Below are 25,457 nucleotides of genomic sequence, written 5' to 3' on the forward strand. Positions count from 1 at the left end.
ATGCCCAACTTTATGAACTGTTGTTGTTAGTCAAGAGATGAAAGATTTTATAGTTTGTTTATAAATAAATGTGAATTAATCCGTTACGCTGGAGGATGCAGCGTATACTGTGCGAAATATATAAACACGTCAATTTAACCTTGGTTATTTTTGGACAAAAAATACACACACTTGGTTATCAATACCATGGCTTTGTAGGTATGCATGTTACTGGGTGAGGGGATTGCGTGATTTGTCCGTATTATGCATAGCCTGTGTTTGTTGCTATGTGCTTGGTATGCAGAGCAAACGAAACATAATATACATGCATATCTGTTGTTTAAACACACTGTTAAAAATCTGGTCGAGTCAGATATATGCTCCGTCCTGGTATTGACTTGGTAATAACTTCCTACTGGATTGGTAATGGTTTGTTTCTGAGTGATAAATTTTATACTACACTCTAAATAAAATCATTACCAAATCATTACCAAAATGCACACGTATATGACTCTGCAGAAACGGTAATAATAACCACCAGCTGGTAAAGAAATTGATTGAACCCGAAGTGGTAATAAAGAGCACTTTTCGGGATAAAATTAATACGGTGATGTATGACAGATGTACTACAACATGTAGTAAAATGTCTACCGCCCGGTAATAATCCATACCACTTTGTACACGGTGTGCTATTCATGCCGGTAATAATGCTTCTTATTACGTGTACCCCATTATTACCACATTTTGTGCAGATTTCCACCGAAAAGAATAGATTTTTTGCTTTTCTTTACAATAATCTTTTAATCAATTATATTTGTTGTAAAATCATTTTGAAACGTACTTACATAATTATAAAATTTAAGTATAATGCAAAACTATTGAGTTACACACATACATATACATATTTACACATTTATTCTTCTATTCCCCCTTCAAATTCCGATAAATCGTCGATTTTGGATGAGTCCACACCGGTTGACGTCATCAAATAATATGTCCTGTAGATTAAAAATTCACAATTTTTAGAAATTCTTAATACAAGAGCACATTTAAATAAACCGTAGTAACGTTAGAAGTAGCTCACCCTGTAATAATGATTTGGTTATAACTTGCCCCAAAGGTGCAGAAAAATGCAACAAAATAGATACATAATTTTTTGGCAATTATGCACCAATGGTGCAAAAAAATGCAACAAAGTAGATCAATAATGTTTATGCAATATTGCACCAATCGTGCAGAGAAATTAAACAAAATAGATCAATAATTATTATGCATCGAGCAAAGTCCAAAAATTGTGCATCACTGGTGCAGAATTACCTACCAACGAACAACGATAATTTTGAAAAATTTATGTCAGAATTGTCAAATAAAATCCGCCGAGTAGTATGCACTATTGGTGCGTTATGCATCAAAGCCCCCAATTCTTTCGCATCATTTGGTGTTTCCGATTGTTAGATACCAACGGTGCTATTAATTTATGAAAAAATGGACCTGATCCATTCTAGCGAGTATCAATTGATGTTCATCCAATTGTTTCGCATCAGCTTGGATATCCAACTGTTCAATACGAACGGTGCTACTTATTCCAAAATTGTAGTGCTTTCTCGATCCATTTGCACAATTGATTCGCACCATTTGCGCCACGGATTGTTCGATACCAATGGTGCGCCTAATTTATTCTATAATGGACAAGGGGATTATTAATTAGCATCAATTGATGCAAAAAACTCGTGAACACACAGACAGACGGACGGACGGACAAGAGGAATTCAATAGCTCTCATGCTTCGCAGGGTGAGCTAATAATTCAGGAAATTTTCACTCACCAGACCCTCCCCTGACTTGAACATCTCAATGAAGGCAGTAGCTTAATTATTGCAGCTGCTAAGTGTTTCTAGTCGGAGGTTGTAGGAGAAACTCTGAAATTTAATTGGTCAAATTAAATATATTATTAAATATTAAGAATGCTTTAGCGACTCAAACTCTAACCTCTATTACATAAATATGCAACAAATGCATTAACTAAAGTTGTCGACGACGGTTTATCGATGCAGTTTTTCTCATTGCACTCTGCTACTAAATGGGAAATTTCGGCGCTCTCAGTCGTTGCAGCGTTTACAATCTTCAAAAATTAAAATTAATTGTATATGATTATTTTAGGATATCTAAGAATATCATTAACTGATTTTAACCCGAGAGAAAATATCGACTTCATTGGAAATTTTGGTTCTTCGGAAACCATTACTGGACATCGGCGACTCATCAAGACGTGCAACTACAGAAATATATGATATATTGCAGACTAGAATATTTAATTTACTTAATTCACTTAATTTGAGATTAATAAATTACTGACCGTAAATTATTAATGAAACTGGCGAGGCCGGTTCCAATTCTACTTCGGTTTGTATTTCGTCCTTGACAAAGAATTCAATATTTTGGGTGATAAGGTTTTCAGCAAGGAGAGGGAATACTTCGTCGTCGATCTTCGCCCCCTGGTCGTCTTGCAGAAAAATCTCTGCTCCGATTTCCAACTGATTTTTTCGTTTGACTGAAAAAATAAACATAAGGTTCTTATTTGCTCGTTTATATTAAGATGGTGCTCGATCATCATCTTGATAAGGCACCTACATATGATAATTTTATACTTACCTATTTCCAAAAATCCTGTTTAATTTCCAGTTTTTATCAGTTTTTCCCACATGCAGAATTGGACACGCAGATTATTTCGCCATGTTGACTTGAGTTGAGCTGAGCGGAAACTAAAACTGAAAACAGCGCCGCTGTGTAGCGTCTCACAATTCATACAAAATGTATTAAAATTCTTACCTCTATGGTAATAAACTACACCAAAATGTAGATCTCATCAGCACCACAACTTGTAGTGCACTTTTGATTAAAATTATGGTAAAGAGTGTTTTCTAAATTTGAAGGATATAATTACCGGCTGGTAGAAATTTATTACCAAAATTATAAAGATAGCTTAAAATATTCCGGTGGAAGGCTAGTTACCCGTTTGGTATTGATACGGTAATAATCCCGTATGATTTATGTAGGACGCGTAATTACCAAGAGCTCGGTAAAGACGCTTATTAGGAATTCTTTACCAAGTTGCTAAGAGTGTACCACAACATTACCAAACGGTAATGCCGCTATTACCAGTGCCGATAGAGTATGTACTTCGGTCAGTAATGATTTAACACCAGTTTTCTAATAGTTTACACATATAATCCATTAATTTTATAATAACTTCATGCCGGATTGGTAGTAGTTTGTTTCTGAGTGGGAAATCTTTCATTATTACTACAATATTAGTAAACGGTAATGCACGTTATTATGTACCAGTAGAGTCATATATGTACTCCGGCCAGGAATGATTTAATACCAGTTTTCTGAGAGTGCAGTCCAGGATTTTTTGCATGCATTTTGGCACATGATGAATGCGTGTAGTAATAAAGGCAATTACATAGATTGAAAGTCGTACTTATTTAGATGAAATTTGCATACATTGGAAAATTATTGTTTTTGGTTCATGAAAAAGGTTTGATTGAAGATAAGAAAAAGTGTAAAATATGTAAGAACTAATTGTAACCTGATACCTAATGAGATTTTATTTTGCATTAAAATATAGCAACATCCTGTACAATGAAGTTTGCAAGAAGGCAATTCAAGCAGTTATTTCATTGATAATTAATTAGTAATTGTAAAATCGATGCTTTTTGTAATTGGTGCCCTTGATTGGCTACAAAAATTTTGTTTAGAAATACTTGTCAAACTTTAGAAAAGTTTTCGTTTTTAAGACTGCAAGGCTTCGACGCCACAGAATAATCATGATGAAATTGCACATGGTTTTTTCTGTTATAAGATGTTTCGCTTCTTTTGGCTAGGCTAAAGCAAATAGTAAATTTGGGGATGAAAATGGTGTTAGGAAATAACAATTCCAGCCTTGCCTCCAAATCACTTCGCTGCATTTTATTTTTCAGAAATATTTTTCAGTAAACATTTCCTTTTAGTAATAACCTTAAATAAATTTTGTAAACTAATTTTACAAACTTTTACTAAATAGAGAGACGCCCTTGATTGGAGTAAGTTACGTAAATTAGAAAGCTAATTTTGCTTAAAAATATTTGTAAAATTTTACAAAATTTTTTGTTTTTAAAACTGCAAGGCTTGGACGCCGCAGCATAATCATGGTGAAATTATACATAGTTTTTCTATTACCAGATTTTCCTGCCATTCCGGCTAAATGAAATGTAATTATAAATTTGGCGATAAAAATGTTTTTATGAAATAAGTACAAATTCCAGCCTCTCCTTTCAATTATTTGGCCACGTTGTGTATTTTTCAGAAATATTTTTAAGTAAGCATTTCCTTTTAGTAAAACCTTTAATATACATTTTGTAACATAATTTAACAAACTTGACGCCTTTGACCGGAGTAAGCTTACAAAAATTTGGGAGCTAGTTTTCTATCGAAATATACGTAAAATTTCACAAAATTTTGTAAGTTTAAGGATTATACAATGTTACCAAGGTCTGAGTGAATTGTGTCACATTTAATTTACTATGTAAGGATACATTACATTTTTATCAGGAAATCTTTTACGCCGATGACAAATAAATGCCTGTTTTTGTTAATTTTAAAGTGATATTTAGGTGGGTCGGACCAAAGTAGTCCTGATACTCTTAGAAAACTAGTGTTAAATCATTACTGACCGGAGTAGTACAGATATGACTCTACCCACACAGGTAATAATCGGGCATTACCGTTTAGTAATGTTATGGTAATGAAAAATTTACCGCTCAGAAACAAATTACTACAAATTGGGTAGGAATTTATTATCAAATCAATACTAGTATAAATGCACCAGATTTTTAACCCCAGGTGTATGTACCTCACGGAGTTCACGCAGTCCTTGGTAACTTCGTAAAATCCGTGCGTTTTGTAAAATAATTTTACAAACAGACGCCCTTGATCTGAGTAAGTTTACAAAAATTGGACATTAATTTTCCTTCAAAGTATTTGTAAAAGTTTAGCAATTTTATGAATTTTACAAAGTTATCAAGGCCTGCGTGAATTTTGTCTATGTTTAAATTTTATTTATTTAGGATGCATCACATTTATTTCAGCATAACTGGAACGCCGGTGAAAATTAAATACGTATTTGTTTTAATTTTGAGGTTATTTAGGTGGGTCTCTCAGGTGTTCTCGTTACAATTTTAGAATAAAGGATATTAATGAAATCAGTACTGCTCGGAGTGCCGTATATTACTCTACGACATTGGTAGTAACGGGCATTACCCGTCTAGTTGTGTCGTGGTAATGATAAATTTACCACTCAGAAACAAACTACTACTACACTCTAATAAACCCGGTAACTAAGTTATTACCAGGCGGAGTATCTACGTGACTCTACCGCATGGTAATTTATTTATTATTGAGTGGTAGACATTTGTTACCAACTGGTAATATTTTCAAATTTCGCGACCGGGGTTATTACCGGTTTGGTAACAAAATGTCTACCACTCAATAGTAAATCAATTACCATGCGGTAGAGTCACATAGATACTCCGCCTGGTAATAACTTAGTTACCGGGTTTCTTAGAGTGTAATAGGGTAGGACATTACTACCAAATCCATCCCAGTACGGAATACATATGTGACTCTACCAGATTTTCAACAGTGTACCGAAATTCACGTAGTCGAAATTGCATCGGTACGAATAACTTATATAGATTTCGTTTCGACAATAATTTTTGCAAATGGAATTCATAGTCATTGGTAACTTTGCAAAATAATTTTACAAAGTAAAGAGACGCCCTTGATAGGAGTATCTTCACAAAAATTTGTGAGCAAATTTTCTTTCCAAATATTTGGAAAATATTGCAATCATTTGTAAGCTTTGGGATTTTGCGAATTTTACAAGGTTGCCAACGCCTGCGTGAATTGCCTCAAGGTGTGTAATAAATATGTAAAATGGGTTTTGGGTACAGGTTAAGAAGATATGCTATTTAATTTAACGTCTTGGGTGCAGCGTGACGGGAAGTCCGCCGAGCACGTGGAGCACGACGCCATACTGGAAAACGCACGTGTTTAAAGGTTTCTTCGTTGAAGCGGTGAAGTTTCGCAGGACTCTTGATAATAGGACTTTGACACTCATCATCGCAAATTTTGGAGCTATAATGGACAAAGATAAATCAAATCAGCTTGGCAAAAAATTTGAACAAAATTTGAGATTATTCGAAAAATCTGTGGCTATTCGATCAGTCAAATTCAGTTTCAGAAAGTAGGGAAATTTGAATAATAATTCTAAAACGTGTATATTAACGTAGGCCTCGTAGCCCCATGATCAAAATGGTCTAAACCAGCACATTTTAAACCATTTCTAGGCTCTGGGAATTTATTTTAAAACTATGGACGACGAATTTTTAGATAGTAAGTTGATTAATGGAATGGTTTATAATAACAGAATTGCAATAGAATAGTAATAGAGTTGCTGATTAATATTTTTAAGTCAGCGTCGGTCAGTTCCAATTTTTCTGGAGACTTCTTAAACTTGAAATCTCCTCCGGCAAAAACTGTAAAAATATGGAGTGTATATATTTTTTAAGTTGGCAACGACCTGCTGTACAAGTTCGTCGTTCATAATTTTTAAATAAATTCCTAGAGGCGAGAAATGATTTAAGATGTGTTCATTGTCTGGATTTTAGCGATGAGTTATCGAGTCCTACGTTAACACGAGTTTCTTATGAAGATTGATTTTGACCGTGGATTTCTTACCAAAACAACCCCTCGGCCCCGCTGAAAAGGGTAAATAACTGAAAAACTTGGTCCCCTTTTCGTTCCCGCTCTGCGTCAGGAACCTTTCTGGTCTGAAGATCTCGGGGTCTGGCCAAAGATCTGGGTCGTGCTGGACATGCATCGCTGAGACAAGAATGTTACACCCTTTGGGCACGACGCGACCCATTCCGAGGTCCAAATCTTCACCCAGGGTTCTGCCCAACATTGGAGTTGGTGTGATAAATCGCATCGATTCTTTGAGGACTAAATCCAGGTATTTCAACTGCTCCAGGTCAGCAGGGGTGGCGGGACGGTGAGCGTCTAATAGAGAAAAAAGACAGGGCAGTTTTTAGTCTCTGCGTAAATTTTTCGAGAGCGGTTTGATTACTAATTTAGACAATATTGATAGCCTCAATTCCTTGGAGAATTTTCTGAGAGGTTATTAGGTTGGTCTTGCTAATTTTTAATAAGCATAATATGTAAAATAATCTGCCAGGAAACCCTTCAGATTTTTTTGTGATTTTTAATATTAGCTAAACAATCAATATCAAATCATCTAAAATCTTATGAGGATAAAATGACAAAAATTGGATACACCCTTTGAAATTTTAGGCCAGCGCTAATTTTAAAATTACTTCGGAAACCTTATCAAAAGATTAAAATACCATATTAAATTCTACCTTCAAACACAGAATCCAATTCGTCTATTAATTTCCTTTGGATGTCGGGATTTAGTGCGAGGAGATAAATCGTGTGGCTCAGAACGGTAGATGTCGTGTCGTACCCCTAGAAAGAAATCAAATATTTCTTGAAAAAATATAGGAATTGTATTAGCTTTATTTACTTACACCGGCCAAAACGGTTAAAAATTGGTGGAACAAGTCCGTACTATCGTAATCCCCAGTTTGATAAAGATAATGGGCCATTTGTAACCTTTCTATTTAACAAAAAAGTTGTAAAGTTTACAAAATACCATAAGTAAAAGTACATAAACTCATACATACATATATTTGTAAATCTCATTCTTACGATTTTCATCAGTTTCGTTATTATTATTTTGACGCCAGTCTTCCATTTTTTGGCGAATCATCTATAACAAAAGTTAAAAAGGTTTCTTTCTTTTCGACGAGAATAATATAAACAAATTGAATCTACAATAAAATTAAATAGATTTCTTTTCAGGTCTATAGGAGCAAAAGAAGTAGCAAATTGCGTAGAAAATACTAAAGGAAAGTATTTAAATTTTAAAAATTTATGGCAATTCAAGTCAACCTTCGTAAATACGAAATTACGTATAAACAAAGTATAAAATCATGTAATCATGCAAAAATAGAAATAAATTAGATGAAAAATAATAAATAAAAACTAAATATTTTCTTATGGAAGAAAAAAAAATCAAAATTCGAACCTAACTTTGCAAACCTAAAACCCCTTTGTGGGGTTTTGAATACAATAAAACCTTCGTTTAAAAAAATGCACAGAGATGACAGTTTTCAAAATCAGCATTTGAATACATGAAAGAAGGGAAATTTGAGACACAAAAATTCAAATTCCAAACCCGCATCCAATTGCACCTTACTTACATAAACTTTCGACCGCATACCTCCACTTCCAATTAATAATAACAAAATTCGTGAACTTCACGAATGACGTTGAATTCGAGCATGTTAAATAAAAACACTCTGCTAATCTAACCAAATTATTAAGTAGCTTCAGCTACTTTATGTGAAGACTTTGTCTGTCTGTCTGTCTGTCTGTCTGTCTGTCTGTCTGTCTGTCTGTCTGTCTGTCTGTCCGTCTGTCTGTCAGCAGGATATCAGGAGAACGGATCGAGATAATCGAAATCGGTTTTCGCCATCATACATAGGACCCCAGGGGGAGGATCCTATCAACTTTTGGGGGCAACCGGACCACACCCCCTTTGGCGACAGGGGGTGTGGTCGGGGCAAAATGAGATTTTTAGTGCAATTTAATCTATAGGTGAAATAGAGTAAAATTATGTGTTCCGGAGTTGTGCCACACCCCCTCGGCGCCAGGGGGTGTGGTTGGGGCAAAATGAGATTTTTAGTGCAATTTAATCTATGGGTAAAATTAGGTGAAATTGAGTGAAATTAAATGAAATTAAGTGAAATTAAGTGAAATTGAGTGCTTCCCCTATTGTGCCACACCCCCTCGGCCCCAGGGGGTGTGGTTGGGGCAAAATGAGATTTTTAGTGCAATTTATTCTATAGGTGAAATAGAGTAAAATTATGTGTTCCGGAGTTGTGCCACACCCCCTCGGCGCCAGGGGGTGTGGTTGGGGCAAAATGAGATTTTTAGTGCAATTTAATCTATGGGTAAAATTAGGTGAAATTGAGTGAAATTAAATGAAATTAAGTGAAATTGAGTGCTTCCCCGATTGTGCCACACCCCCTCGGCCCCAGGGGGTGTGGTTGGGGCAAAATGAGATTTTTAGTGCAATTTATTCTATGGGTAAAATTAAGTGAAATTGAGTGAAATTAAATGAAATTAAGTGAAATTAAGTGAAATTGAGTGTTTCCCCGATTTTGCCGCACCCCTTCGGCGCCAGCGGGTGTGGTTGGGGCAAAATGAGATTTTTAGTGCAATTTAATCTATAGGTGAAATAGAGTAAAATTATGTGTTCCGGAGTTGTGCTACACCCCCTAGGCGCCAGGGGTGTGGTTGGGGCAAAATGAGATTTTTATAAAAAATTAATCTATAGATGAAATAGAGTGAAATTAAGTGTTCCCGAGTTGTTCCACACCCCCTCGTCGCCAGGGGGTGTGGTCGGGGCAAAATGAGATTTTTACAAAAAAATTAATCTATAGGTGAAATAGAGTGAAATTAAGTGTTCCCGAGTTGTGGTGGGACCGTTTGGGGTGAAGTACGTCTGAAGCTACTTCCGTATGCGCGTTTGCGACGGTTTATTGTGAGATAAATTACTGTCAAGTAATCATGAGAATTGACTCATGGAGAGTTTTGTAACTGTAAAATTACGTGTAAATAGGTAAAATTCAAGCTACAAAGAATTAGGGTTCAGATCCACCGTGTTTGACTTTGCAAAATAATGAGGCAAATTTGTAAAGGAGTAAGTTATGCGTAAATTTTGCAAAGTTAAATTACAAGATCAATGCCTCTTTTTAAGGATAACAATTCACGCAGTACGTGGTAAATTTGTAACACCCGCGCGTTTTATAAAATAATTTTGCAAACTTTTAGCAAATAAACAGACGCCCTTGATCTGAGCAAATTAAAAAAAATTGGAAGCTAGTTTTCCTCAGAAATGTTTGTAAAATCTTGCAAGTTCACAGAATTTACGGATTTTATTTTACAAAGTTACTAAGGGCTGCGTGAAAGGTGTAATATTCTACCTTTTCACTGATCGTTCTTCTGAGAATGTCCATATTTTTTTTCTCTGCGTCCCTATACCCCAAAAGGTACCAGAGCGGGGGGAATTTAGTCCAAGGGAGAAACATTTTAGATTCCACGATATGAAAACATCTAGAAAATAACAATTTGATATTTTGTTATATTGCAAAAATTTAAATATTTTTGCACTTCATAAATTTCCACGAAAATACGAAATCCTAAACTTACAAGTGTTTAAGCGAACTTACTCTGTAAAAGCTTCGTAAAAACGGGATTCAGGACATTTCTGAACCTTTGCATCAGTATCGAGGAGTGTTTCTATATTTTGTATTTTTTTTTAATTTCAAAATTTTGGAAATATTTTAAAATGCTGGAAATCTCGGAAATACAAAATATGTCTCACTAACCGAATACAACGTCAATCATGCATCTTGCAAAATGTTGTCGGATGTCGCAACTCGGTTGAGCATCATGGGTAAATATTTTGCCCAATATTTCCACCAAAATGGCCGAATTTTTATTAAAGTTTTCCAAATATGTGGGAAACATAGTCGATTTCATGCAAGGGAGCATTACCTTGCGATCCTTTTTCCACTTTGGGACTAGAAAATCAAGAAAAATATTTAACGATATTTAGTAATAAATGTAATGTCACCGATTGGTAATAAACTTAAATGTGGAGATTAATTGATTCTATTAAATCGAGAAATTTTTGTAATATTTGCAAGTTTTTGTTTTATCCTCACGGTAACAAACGGTATTACCAGGTCTGGAAACACTTTTGTAACCTGATTATTTAGAAATTTTTAGTTCGTTACAACACTAAAATAATTCGGTTACGATTATAACCAAAAAGTAAAGAGATATGACTCATGGTTATAAATTTGTCACCGGCTTGTTACAAATTTATCACCAGTGGTGATTCACCACTGGTTATAAATTTGCTACCAGTGGTCATAAATTTTTAACCAATATTTTGAGTGAAACAAGTTTTTACTATTATGACAAACCTTCCGGTAATAAATTACTACCACATTATTTAGAGTATAGATAGTAACATTTTAGTAGAATTTTGTATTTATTACCTGACGCCGCAACGAGCCCTTGTCCCACGAGAAAATGTGAGTTCGAGTATGCCTCAGCTTTCTCAAAATTTGCCGGATTGGTCAGAATTTTCTGGAGGAAAAATTCTCAACATTTCAAATTTTTTCATGGAGATTATCTGATATTTAAAATTACCTCAATAATTTCAACATCCGTCGTGATAAAGTAGGGAAGATGACCCAACCAGAATCGGGCATTTTTCTTGTAAATTTTCCCATACTTGCCAATCTGCTCGTGAATTCCTGTAATGATTAATAATTAGTAATAATTGATTATAATAATTAATAGTAATTGATTGATGATAATAATTAATTGATTAATAAATACTTAATAATAAAATTTAATTTCGATTAAGTAGCTAATTTTGCTAAAAAATTATGACGCAATTTCCGCCAACCTTCTGCATGAATTGCTTCAAAGTCTGAAAACATATCCATTTCGCAAATGCATTCAGATTTTTGAAGAAAATTTGGTCATAAATCTACCTTGCACAAATCCAAATTACATATTTTGTAAAACTTTTTGAAGTAAGTCAAATCCAAAAATCTTAGTAAAATTGGGACGTCAAAAATAGAAGTTTATGAAATTGGTACTTTATGAAATGTGAATAGATGTAGAGCACGCCAAGGGCTTTGTTAGGTTGCAATGAAGCAATTCACGTCAGCCTTCGTAACCACATAAACTTACGAACTTTTGACGAAACTTGGGAACATATCAAGGGTAATTTTTACTTACGAAGTTACAAAACCTTGCGGAAATAAAAGGCACGTCTTTGGTTCGTAAGCTGATCTTTGTAAGTTCACTTTAGTCTACGGAGTTACGAAAGTTGACGTGAATTGCCTGATGTTTTTGACTTGTGTGTGAATTTTTTGAATTTTTTGACACATTGTCATATAATTAGTGACAATTTATATTGAGGCAATTCACGTCGTAAATCCGCAACCACATAAATTTACGAAACTTACGAACTTTTGACAAAACTTGGGAACATCTCGAAGGTAATTTTTTCTTACGAAGTTACAAAACTTTACGGAAATAAAGGGCATGTTTTTCGTTCGTAAGGTGATCTTTGTAAGTTTACGGAGTTACGAAGACTGAAGTGTATTGTCTCAATATAACTTTAATATTTCTGAATCCTTTCCTACTTATTTTAACAAGTTGTACTTTTTCCTCACAGAAGAGACAAATCTGAACTAATTGTTGTATATAATTTATTTATAATTTTCACAATTGACGTGCAACCGCTGCTTGTAAGAGAAATTACATATTAATAATTAATAATAAGTACGTCAAATTTTACGGGTGTGTGTTTTTCAAATCTTTGTAGATCTCGAAAATTTAAAAATATATTAATATCTTGTATCGCATATAAATATTTCTAGGTTTTCAATATATATAAATATTTAGATATATTTCCACTATTATTTGAAAAATATGTAAATCTTGTAGGTAGTTTTTTTTGGAAACACATATTTAGTATATATTTCAACGATGTGAGACGAAATTTTTTTTCTCAAAACAAATTGGATCACAAAAAATCCAGAGCATTATAAATATTCAATAGTGCACATAAATTTTTCCAAGATTCTTATTTTTTTGCTCCTTTTTCGTATATGTTTCTTAAATTCTGGTAAATATTTCAGTGATTTTTCATAAGCCTGTGTTTATGAGACTGAATGATAGCAATATTTCTCATTTTCCCCACTAACCAACACGTACAAGTCGTATTTTCTCAATTTTCTCATTTTTCCCGTCTCATTTTTCCCATCTCATTTTTCTCGTCTCATTTTTCTCATCTCGCCACACAAATACAACCCTGGAGAAAACACTCGACTCGTTCTAACCTATTAACTCTATATCTTATCACATAATTTTCTAAATTTAAAAATTTGTCAAAAAATTAGCAATCTAAAAAATTTTGTATAAATAAATAATGTCTCTCACTGTTTGGATTAAGGATGATCCAGCCACACCCCAAAAACGGGAGGCAAATTGGTCCCCCCAATTTATTAAAGCGACGGGCCCACTCCCTCCCCGCAATCCACCAGTAGTACACGGCCACACTGAGGATAAAAAGTCCGGGTATCACGATACCCGCCGAAATTCTTGGGGACCATCCCTTCTCAAAAATCCTGTCAATCCAATTGCTCTCCATGCCAGAGCATTAATTTAAAATAGAGATTAAATTAATTGAGAAATTAAATGCGCAATTAATTAACTTGAAACTTAATTGTGTTTCAAATCCCAGATTTTTCACTATCTCTGTCACTTCTTTTCGTGTTTTTTTAAATTGAGATTAAATTGAGATTAATTTATTTAAGAAATAACTATTTAATTAATTGGCTGGGTAATTAATTGTTTGCCTCAAGTATGATCAATTTTGGACAATTTCTGTCGTTTCGTGTCGATTTTCGAGATTAAAACTTTTAATCAATTAAACCTTAATTACTTGAACAATTTACTGTCCAATTAATTAACTGGGAAATTAATTGTCTATCTCAAATCCCAAAATTTGGACAATCTCTGTCGCTTCGTTTCGTTTTTTTTTGTATTTTCAAAACGACCAACCAGCTCGTCCAAAAGGTGAGAACTGCCGAATTCTGCAGATTCCAATTTAACCAAAAACTGGACCCCTAAAATATTTCCGTGACGTTTCTTCATACCTGTGAAAAAATGCTGGGGTAGGTAAACAATAGCTATTGTTTATTGGAGTAAACAATAAGAATTTGTCTGTGTAAGTAGGGACATAATTTGCCCCAATTTGTGGTTGGTTTGGGGTACCCCAGTCAAAACAAAGGGAAACCGTGTTAGTTGGCGAATTTTGTATTTAGGACTTACTGAAAAGGCCTGAGTATTTATGCAAATTTGGGCTTATTTCATATATGGTATGGATAAATCTGGATAAAACTGATAAATAATAATGAAGTAAAGTAGACTAATTGGTTGTTGATCTGTTGTTGATTGAGAATTTGTGAAATCTGGGGAGAAATCTGAGTATTAATTGGGAAACAGTTGCGGTTTTGTAATAATTTCCTGTTGGATGGATTCTTCAATTGTCAAAGTCAATATGAATGCCGGCTAATTTTTGGAGGTTTGTTGGTGAAGGATGGAATTCTGTAGAATTATTTAAAAAGCAGAAATGGGGGGTTATTTCTAGTTTTGACTGAATTGAATGTACGTAAGTTTATCATTGAACGTGGACCATGGAACGATATGAGATGATGAATATTGAATTCGGAAATTTTGGTTGCACGATGGACATGAATTTTCTGACAGAGTCGAATATTTGAATTTTCAATTTCGGAAGTTAATTTATGAACTTAATTTAATTTAAGAACTTAATCTACGAGCTTTTTCATTAAAGAGAGCCAACCGATCTGTGTAACTTTATGATCGGTTTATACTGATTCTTGTTCGCAAATTTAGCAAAAATTCGGCAAAACTTGTCCCAAGGATGAAAAAAATGCTTCAAATTTTGATACGATTTTTACAAATTTTTAAGTTTTTAAACTACCGATACATCGATTCAAAAATATTCTCTTGATTTGTGTAAGTTACGATAAGTTTGTAATATGGTTTGTTTTTGGATTCGTTTTATCTTAATGTTGAGCTTACAATTTTGCGAAGAGAAGTGACCCATGGATGGATATGAAAAATTCGCATAATTGGTATGTTGATGAAACTTGTCCAATTTGATTATTGATTGTAATAAAAGTTTGACTGTTGTGAAACGTTTGCGGTTACGAGAATTAAAGTTGGGATTCGTTAAATGTTTTTGAGGCATTAAATATGTTTGTGAAGATGCCATACGTTTGTTTTGTATGGAAAATTACTCCAGTTTCCAGTAAATAGATAAAATTCCTAGTAGCATATTCTTTTCTTAGGTGAAGCTACATACGCAGTTGTCACAAATTTTAAAAATTTCTTTGTTGATTTTCATAAAATTCTACTTAAGTAGAATGCTCAAGTTTTGGATTCCGAGCTGGTAAATACCCTGGTAAATTTTTCATTACCACGTCATTACTAGACGGTAATGTCCGTTACTACCAGTGCCGGTAGAGTCATATACATATATCCTTCGGCCAGTAATGATTTAATACCAGTTTTTTTTAATGTAAAGCGTACATTGAAGACCGATCTAAAAAACTTCAAAGTTAAGACAAATAAATATTTATTCTTCACCGGTGTACAACTTATGCGGAAAAAAATGCAATGCATCCTTACAATTCAAGCAGGCCTTAGAAATTCCGTAAACTTGTAAACTTTTGTAAAATTTTACGCATATTTATGAGGAAAACTAGCTTATAAATTTTTGCGAATTTGCTCAGATCAAGGGCGTCCCTTTGTTTTGTAGAAGTTTGTAAAATTACAAAGCGTATGGATTTTACAAAGTTACCAAGGACTGCGTGAATTGTCTAACCTTCAAAGACGAGCATAATGATTTTATAATTTAACTTTGCAAAATTTACACATTTAATTTATTCTGTTACAAATATCATAGGATTAGTGAATTGCCTTATTATTTTGCAAAGTGAAACACGGTGGATCTAAACACGAAGTCTTTGTAACTTGAATTTTACGTAATTTTACAGTTACAATGTGCTATCTCACTTGTGGAGATAGCACATAATGCACCGTTCTGTATTCCTGACCAATTTTACATACATACATAAAAAATAATCATATCGTACAATAAACGGTTGGACTTTTGATTAATTCCAGGATAAATCTGTATCCAAATCGCATAAAAAACGTATAAATTTCACCTTTGGACTTTTCCATTTTTTCGTTAAATTTATTAATTTTGCAATCAAATGAATCCGCATTGATAAATCATCATCGCGACAATTTGGACTATGCACATACCTCATCATCATCATTGTTAAGTAATAAAAAGTACTCGTTTCGCCATACTTTTTCTAGGTGAAGTTTACACAAATTGGACCAATTGTGGTTTTGGGGTCTGTCATTGGAGGATAAAGTTCATGGCTATTCGTATGTAAATTAATCACTATTTGAAGCCGTGGGTCTGGACTGGATTTTAATAATGAGTTGCAAAAAAAGAGCACGAGTTATTAATAAATTTCGCAATATGTATGTATGTGCTCTGGATAATTTATCGCGACAATTTTGCGAAAATTAATGGATTCCTTTTGTAGGTAGAGAGATTGATGGCTTAGAAATTTGACGCAATTCGCGATTCCGGGTTTGGTTAAAAAATCGTTTAAATTGGATACGTTTCGGGGAAATTGGTATCAGATGAGGAAAGATTGTTTAGTAATTGGGAACTAGAATTTGCAATATTTCTGAGAATTTTTTTTACAAAAAAATAAAAATGAGTCCATTTTTTATCCTGGTTTTGATCGCCGTTAGCTCGGGTTTCGTTGAGAGTAAAAGGGATACTAAAATCAAACAGCCTGTTTTACAGGTAAATATCTGTATACAATTTTTTGGCGAAAGTTTTCAGGAAATTTTGAAGAAAATGTTAATTTTGATAAAATGAAAATTTTGAAATTTGATTTTTTAAAGCTTAATGGAACCACGCTTACGGACAAGGTGATGGATAGTGTGAGGGCAGAAGTGATTAAGCAAGGCTGGGATGATATCAACCCACCAGATGTGGTCCTTAAGGATCCATTCGGTGTAAGAACTAATGTTGCAATTTTTTGCAAGCTTTTGTACTTTTTAAAAATATTTAGTTTACATCTGTAGAAACATGAATTTTGCATATTCGTTAAAAATATTTGCAATTTTTTACCCATTTGTTATCTGAATTTGCAAAAAATAATCTTATTAATTGGAAATTTATTATGCATTTATATATCATATGTATTCGCTAAAAATATTTGCAGCTTTTTATCCATTTCGGGAATTGATTTCTTAATTTGACAAAAAATTGTTTTCCTAATTTCACAATATTTTGCAAGCTCTTAAACCTCGATGATTGATTTGCACTGATATTGGAAAAATAATTTTTAGCGCTACATGTTCGTTAGAAATGTTTGCAAATTTATTTGAATGTCTTGCTTTTCGAATTTTACAAAAAAAAACAGTATTACAAATTTCTTTCGTATTAGCAATTTTTTTTTTCATTTTGCAGTTTTCCAACTATAGTCTGGCCATCAGGAACCAATCGATTAAAGGAATGGCGAACGCATATCGTGTCGGAGACGTCATCGTGAACGTGACCATTCTCAACACCAAGTTCAGGTCCGCCTTCGCCGTGTACAACGTCAGCTCTGACGCCGACGTCCAGATTCATACAAAAGACGCCAACTACGATAACGGACATGTCCACTCGGACTGCGACAATGTTACGGCGTACCAGGTAAAAATTTTGGGATGAACATTTCCAATGAAAAAATTCTAAAATTTCTTAACTTTCTAAAATTTCGAATGAAAATGAATGTCCGGTGAAGTCATGACCAGTGAAAATTAATGAAGTAGGAAATAATTTTTGCAACATGTTGTTTAGCGTGTTCACGTCAAGTTGGGTAGACTTGCCAAATTGTGGATACTTTGTTTTAGAAGTTTATGCAATTTTAGCAAAAAGTAGAACATTTCTTCCATTCGTAGTAAAATATTCACAATTTTTATCCAAGGATTAACGTTACCTAAAAATTGTGTATCTATATAAATTCCTGGAAGTTTTGCAAAAATATAGGTAAAAATTCATAAATAATTTTTCAAAGTTGCCACGATTTTTATGGATTGATGTTAACTAAAAATTGGATGTGGTTTTTTGAATACTTGGCAAAAAAAGTTAGCTAAAATCCTAAGAAATTCTGATGTCTCAAGGTTTAAAAATCTGAAATTTTTGTATCTTAAAGTTTTCGATGTCTGAAGGTTTAAAAATCTGAAATTTTGCATCTTAAATGTCTTAAAATGCAGATGTCTGAAGTCTGAAAAATCTGAAATGCTATATTTTAAAATTTTTAAAATTTAAACATTTTCGGACAATAAAATTTTTTTAATTTTTAACATTAAAAATTTTCTATCTCCAGGTTTTCAAGCTGGACCACCTCACGCAGACCTTGACCCTTGACGAGTTTGAGTTGTCCATTGGCGAGTGCAACTACAACGCGACGGGTCTCGGAGAGCGCGCCGCCAACGCGAGCACCGTCATGAACGCGCTCTTTTCGAAATTGAAAGCGCCCATGCTTCTCGCTTTCAATACGGGGTTCAAAATTGCCATAAATGCCGCCCTCGCCGCTGCCAGGACAGCCCTTCTTGGATAAGAACGCGATTCACGCAGAGCTTTGTAACTTTGTAAATTGTAGACGAAAAATTCAGAACGAAAATCAAGGGCTTTTTAAAATTTGTAGAAATCTCTAAAATAATTTTATTATAAACTTTACAAAGTTTGTCTTGCTTGAACAACGCAAAGCTGTGGAACTTTGTAAATTGTATTTAAAAAATCCTAAGCGAAAGTTAGTTAACCTTAAGTCGAAGGATTTTTTTTTAAATTTGTGAAAATATCAAAAATAATTTTTTTTATCAAGTTTACAAAGGTTACAAAGTTGGCCATGAATAGTCTCATTATTGATTTAAAAAAGGCTGTGATATAGTTCTGAAAGACAAATGATTCTAATTTAAAGATGGAAATGTCAATAAATATTTATTTTTGAAGCAAACATCAAAGATTTTACTACTCATATCTAAAGCATAATTAGATAATAAAATTGCATGTAAAATATACAAACACAAGATTGCAAAGTTTCCGAATACATAGCATTCGATTTTTTAACAAATTACGAAAACATAGTATTTAAATGGCATAAAAAATACAACAATTTCATGATACCTGTATTTGCCCATGACTTTGTAGAGTTGTTTTTCAACTTCAGTTGTAGGGTTCGAAAAACACTGTATTTTGATCACAAATCGACATTAAAACGACATAAATTAATTGTTGATGTTTTTGTTTCTTTTGATTTTTGTTGAGGCTTGTTGAGGTATTTTAAAACGTTTTTTTGATGTTTTGAAATTTTTTGATGTTTTGAAATTTTTTGATGTTCTTAAAATCTTTTTTTTATATTTCTTGATGTTTTTTTACGGGTTTGATGTTAATTTAAAAAAATGTTTTTCGATGCTTCTTTTTTCCGTTACAAAATTATTCGAAAGTATAATATTTAAAAAAAAGTAACAGGTAAATCCTTGTGGTTCCATAAAGAATTCTTCATCCATTTGCATTTTGTTGCACACTTTTTTAACGCAAAACATAAAATTTCTTAAAAATATACGATCCATATTTTACGAACCCTGTTTATCCATGCATTACAAAGAAACAATGCAAACAATTATTTACATAATTTTGACAAGACCCGAACTTAACGACATTTAAAGTAAGTACCCATTAACGTCAGGACATTGTTATTTATTTAGAAGTGCAAAATTTACGACATTGTCGTGGTCTTTACTTAAGGTAAGAAAAGTGGAAGGTTATTTATCACGTATTTCGGAGAACAGAAGTAACATTTGGTTTAAAAAAATCAATTTTTTTGAGATGATGGTCTCACGTAAGGGCAAATTTGAAATAATTTCCCCCCTGGTTTTCTTCGTACTTATTGGAATATGGTCGATCTCGATTTGTGACGCAAAATTTAAGCGGAAGGGATCCGGAGATTTTGTAAGTATGAAATTTTGTACAATGGTAAGAATTTTCAAGTCAAAACTATTTTTAAGGAAAGGTTTAGCGACGATAGTTGGGATATCAGATTTAAGAAATATAAAGTTACTGCGTAGATTTCCTGCTGGCCGACTTTAGAAAGTAAAAAAATTATCAGTTACAAATATTTGAAACAGCTGCATTTTAGGCTTAATTGCACTGAAAAATAAATTTAGTTTGGTAATTTTGAAATTTTACTTTGAAATTTTATTTGGATAGAAATTTAAAACATTTTTTAACTGTATCGTAAATACGTCGTTTTGAGAATTTTATAATTCTCATCTTAAATTCCTTTCATATAGATATTTGGGTTGTCTCAAATTGTTCTAATCTTATTCAGAAAGTTAACCTCGGTCTTAGAAAATTTAATATAATCTTATTCAGAAACTTAACCTCGGTTTTAGAAAATTCAATATAATCTTATTCAGAAACTTAACCTCGGTTTTAGAAAATTCAATAAATTTTGAATTTTAATTTTTAAGGAAAGGTTTAGCGACGATAATTGGGATATCAGATTGAAAAAATATAAAGTTACTGGGGGAGATATCCCATTAGCTGATTACAGAAAGTAAAAACTTATCAGTTACAAATATTTGAAACAGCTGCATTTGCATTTTAGGCTTTGCTTATGTACAAATTTAATTGCATTGAAAAGTAAATTTTGACTGGTTGGATTACAAGTTTGGTGATTTTGAAACAATTTTGAAATTTTATTCGGACAGAAATTTAGAACATTTAAAAAATGTATCGTAAATACGCCGTTTTGAAAAATCTTACAATTCTCATATAGAGTTTTTTAATATATAGATAATTAGCTTCATACACAAATCATGTTAATCTTAATCAGAAACTTAAACTTGATTTTAAAAAATTTAATAGTTGATACAAAATTTATGTCAATAATAATTTATCTACAAGTTCACTTTGAAATTTCCTACAAAAAATTATTGGCAAAAATATATACCGAAAATATCCTCAAATTTAAACTTATAAATACAGTTGCAAAGGTTGTATTAAAAAAGTTTTTGATATTTTCATACATGTAAGGAATCTCATCCTATTTTCATATTTCCAAAATTATAGGATTTAAATTTCAAATCATTTTAAATATTTACACTATTTCAAAAAATTTTGTCCAGAATGACTAACTAAGTAAATAAATTGGTGTTTAAAAAATTTTCTCCTGTTCAGAATTTCCCAGGTCAATTCGATAAAATGCATTATAAAACCTACGAAGAAATTAAATTTGAGAAGGTTACGTATAGAAATGCATTTTAAAGATATTTTGATTTTGTACAAAAATGTTTCCTCAAAAGACAAAAATTTTAATAATTCGTGAACGTTCAAAAATAAAAAAAAACATAGAGAAATACTCTATGTTGCTTTGAGTTATGGGTAAAAATGAGAAAAATGTATTAGAGACATTACGAAAGAACTGAAAGCTTAAATTTGCATATTAAATTTTAAAATAGCCGCCCATTCCGAAATCCATGCCGAGTAAAGAAGACATGAAAATGATGGGGTCGACCGCGGTGGGGATGGGTTCCACGGCAATGAGCATGTTTTCCGGACCTACCCGGATAACAAAACCGGAATTCAAGTTCAATGGGACGCTTATCGTGGACACGGTAATGGAATCAGTAAGGACCCAAATGATAAAACTTGGGATGGAAGAACTTCACCCGCCAGATTTGGAAGTGGAGGTTAGAAATAACTTCGATGATTTTCAATATGTTACGAATTCTATGATTTTTAATATGCTACGAATTCGATGATTTTTGAAATATTACAAATTCGATGATTTTTAATATGTTACGAATTTGATGATTTTTGGTACATTAAGAAATCGATGATTTTTGGTACCTTACAAATTCGATGTTTTTTAACTTATTATGAAGTCGATGATTTTTTATATACTATGAATTCGACGATTTTTAATATATTTAGAATTCGATGATTTCTGATATATTACAAATTCGATTATTTTCGATACACTAAGGTACGATAATTTCAACATATTACGATTAGAATTTCTTTAGCCTTGAGACTTCTAATCAAATATTTTTTTACACACTTTACAAATCCATGATTTTAACCATTTTACGATGTTTAACTTGCTAAAACTTCCCTTTCCAGGAATCCGGCTGTAAGGCTGGCCTTTTTGAAGGAAAAATAATCGGTTTCACAAACTTCCATCGTGTCGGTGATGTTCTCACGGTGACGGAGCCACTCAAGACGAAATTCCGCTCTGCCTTTGGGTTCACCGATATCAGTTACGAGTCAGGGGTCGAACTGAAGTGTGGAAAGGTCGAGTATGACAACGGTCACATGATGATGACCTGCGACAACGTCACAATCTACCAAGTCTACAAAATAAGCCATACTTCTCAAACGGTCGATTTAGACGAGTTCGAAACGTCGATTGGAGATTGTAGCAATGAGATAACGGGTGAGAGCGGGTTATTAATTGCGACGTTCTGTAATCTTCAAGGTGATTCGTTTCTTGCGGGTTTGCTAAATTTTTTGCATTCCTTGAAAAGTTTGTACCAAAGGTAAAATTATACCCGTTCAAAAAAAATTTTTTCATTCAAAGTTCAGTCGTTCCGATTTCTGACTGAAGATTTTCATTCACACTCACTCATTTTCTTTCCAACTCATTTCATTTCATTTAACATCATCTGACTTCATTTCTTACTTCGCCCCATGTAGTGAGCATTGGGTGAAAAATGAAGGAGTGAAAAATCATTTCATTCAGAGTCATTCATCTGAAATCATGGAATCTTTCACTCATTTTCATTCAAATCACAGGAAATTCATTTTCATTCACTAGCATTCTCTATCATAATCAGTCACATGAATGAAAGTGAACAGGTATGGGTAAAATCCGCAAATTTTACGGATTTTACGAGATTTTTGGCAATTTGAGTTACAAAAACAATTTACAAAACGAAAGTCCAATTCAAGCTGTTCCAAGATGCACAAAAATGCGTAAAGACATTTAACTTTGTCAAATACTGAGGCAGGAAATTCAATCAGGCCTTGGTAACTCTGTAAAATCGGTAAATTCTGTAAACTTGCAAACTTTTAACACTATTTCGAAGGAAAAATAGCTCACAAATTTTCGTAAACTTTGTCAGATCAAGAGTGTCTCTTTATTTGGTAAAAGTTTGTTAAATTATTGTATATAATTTTCAAAAAGGAAATGCTTACTAAAAAATATTTCTGAAAAATGCAATGTGAGAAAGTAATTATTATTCCCTAATAAATTTAAACATGATTTTCAACGTAATTCACTGAACATGTTGAGACAATTCACTCTGGCGTTTGTTACTTGTAAAATTCGTAGAATTTGAGATTTTTGGCAATTTGAGTTTGAGAAACGCTAACCTAAAATCCACGTTATACAGTTGCATGATGTGCAAAAATGCGTAAAGACGTCTAACTTTGTCAAATAATGAAGCAATTCACTAAGACCTTGGTAACTTTGTATAATGGGTAAATTTTGTAAAATAATTTTACAATCTATTGCTAAAGAAAGAAACGCCCTTGATCTGAGAATCTAAGTTTGCAAAAATTTGTAGGCTAATTTTAGTTAGAAATATTTGTAAAACTTTATAATTTACGGATTTTACAAAGGACTGCGTGAATTCCCTCAATATACAAAATATGCCAAATGTTACTGACAGGGAAGCTTACATTTAAACTTTTGTACGTTTACACGGATCAGGAGCTTTTTTTAGCTAATTTTTTTATCAAAACTTTGTAGACTATGACTAACAATGAAGGTGTCCCAACGTATGCTCTCAGATTTTGAGCAAACCAGTGTCAACCAATCACAAATTTAATTAATATGGAATTTGCAAAAGACACGATCTCCCAATCGGCACGTTTGGCCAAGTTATTAACGCCCTGCAAATTCAGCAAGTGGATAATTTTCTCAGTTTTCGGTGCATTTTCTCATCTTTGAATGCAAATGACGTGGCTAAACGTGCCTATTGGGAGATTCGTGTCATTTGCAAATTTCACATTAATTAAGTTTGTGATCGATTGACACTGGTTTCCTCAAAATCTGAGACCTCCATTGTTAATAAATACTTAATTTTACAAAATTACGAAATTCTTGGACTTCCTTAGTGATTTGGTAAATTTATCCTCACTTTTTTACAGGTCTGGGCGAATACACGGCGAAAGGGAGTGAGTTGTCGAACAAGATGATGGCGAAGGGAAAACAACCGCTTCTCGACGTTTTCAACATGTCCTTCAAAGTCGCCATTAATATAGGATTCGCCATGGCCAGGAGTGCAATCTTCGCGGCGGCGGGATAACTAAATATTTGTATTTTTATGTACGAAACCATTTCAAAATATTTAAGTCAAAACAATGAGGCAATTTACGCAGTCATTTGTAAATTTATAAAATTTTGTTTTATAAAATAATTTTACAAAATAAAGAGATGTCCTTGATTTGAATACATAAGCTGAAAGAAATTTTAGAAGCTAAATTTTCTCGGAAATATTTGTAAAAGTTTGAGTACCATCCTCGCCGCGGCGGGATAATAATTTTCATGATCGGAATAATTCGAAAACAGGTCAAAACATTGAGGCAATATATAAAATATGTAAATTTTGAAAAATAATTTTATAAACTTTTCCAAAATGCCCTTTATCTGACAATAGAGGTCTCCCAGCGTATGTTTTCTGTTTTTTAGAAAACTAGTGTCAATCGATCACAAATTTAATTAGGATGAAATTTGGAAGAGACACGATCTCCCAATTGGCACGTTTGGCCGAGATATTTGCATCCCAAGAGGAGAAAACTCGTAGTAATTTTTTTAGGTCCGACGTTTGTTATTAGATTAATGTAATCACTTTGCTACTTATTGAAAAATTGGTTTTTGAGAAATGATACAAATATTTAATTAAAAAAAAATACGTTTATGGAAAAATAAATTTTTTATATTTTTTTCAAAATCTCTCTTTATCCGAATAATCTGGTTTCTTTCTTCCTTCTGAATTGAGACGAAATCGAGATTGTGTAGGAATTCAGCACTGTTTTATTAATTATAAACTATTTTGTGTGCCATTAAATACATTTAGATTGATTATTAGGCATAAATTGATTAATACAATGAATTTACTAAGAACAAAATTAGTTTTTGAAAAATATTACAAATATATTTGATTTATTGAAGAATTACATTTTTCAAAAAAATACAGTTTCCTTATTTCCAAAATCTCTCTCTTTCCAAACAATCGGTTTTCTTCCTTCGTTCTGAATTAAAATGAAATAGAAATTTTGTAAGAGTTTGACACCATTTTAGTAATTATGAACTATTTTTTGTATGTAATGAAATAGATTTAGATTCACTCGCTTATCACTGTCGATTAAAATCATTTACATAAAAAAATATTTTTTGAGAAATAATATTAATATTACATTTTTCGGAAAATAAAGTTTTTGAATGTTTTCAAAAAGTCCACAATCTTTCCAAAAAACCGTTCTTTCTTCATTTCATCGAGATCGAAATTTTGGAGTGAGACGCCGTTTTAGGAATTATG

General features: G+C 32.9%; 2 protein-coding genes and 1 long non-coding RNA gene across 3 annotated transcripts; 1 reads left to right on the forward strand and 2 right to left on the reverse strand.

The window, feature by feature from the left end:
- Positions 1–828: 828 nt before the first annotated feature.
- LOC118435476 lies at positions 829–5,389 on the reverse strand. The gene is made up of 6 exons (XR_004834786.1): positions 2,631–5,389; positions 2,335–2,529; positions 2,171–2,253; positions 1,968–2,100; positions 1,805–1,897; positions 829–977 (listed from the first exon to the last, which is right to left on the reverse strand). It is a non-coding gene; the product is annotated as an uncharacterized LOC118435476 (long non-coding RNA).
- Positions 5,390–5,527: 138 nt separating this feature from the next.
- LOC110848355 (cytochrome P450 4C1) lies at positions 5,528–14,440 on the reverse strand. The gene is made up of 11 exons (XM_022095550.2): positions 13,176–14,440; positions 11,367–11,473; positions 11,213–11,303; positions 10,535–10,729; positions 10,376–10,445; positions 10,130–10,259; positions 7,788–7,848; positions 7,607–7,695; positions 7,439–7,544; positions 6,759–7,079; positions 5,528–6,155 (listed from the first exon to the last, which is right to left on the reverse strand). Exons 1-11 carry the CDS (start codon positions 13,384–13,386, stop codon positions 5,995–5,997), a joined length of 1,542 nt encoding a protein of 513 aa, XP_021951242.2. The 5' UTR covers positions 13,387–14,440; the 3' UTR covers positions 5,528–5,994.
- Positions 14,441–16,473: 2,033 nt separating this feature from the next.
- On the forward strand, positions 16,474–18,865 carry LOC110848762. The gene is made up of 4 exons (XM_022096070.2): positions 16,474–16,659; positions 16,761–16,874; positions 17,332–17,559; positions 18,236–18,865. The coding sequence occupies exons 1-4, from the start codon at positions 16,567–16,569 to the stop codon at positions 18,467–18,469; spliced, it is 669 nt and encodes a 222-aa protein (XP_021951762.1). The 5' UTR covers positions 16,474–16,566; the 3' UTR covers positions 18,470–18,865.
- The last annotated feature ends 6,592 nt before the right edge of the window (positions 18,866–25,457 follow it).

This window comes from Folsomia candida, unplaced genomic scaffold (genome assembly GCF_002217175.1).
Source record: "Folsomia candida strain VU population unplaced genomic scaffold, ASM221717v1 Fcan01_Sc004, whole genome shotgun sequence".
Classification (NCBI taxonomy): Eukaryota; Metazoa; Arthropoda; class Collembola; order Entomobryomorpha; family Isotomidae; genus Folsomia; species Folsomia candida.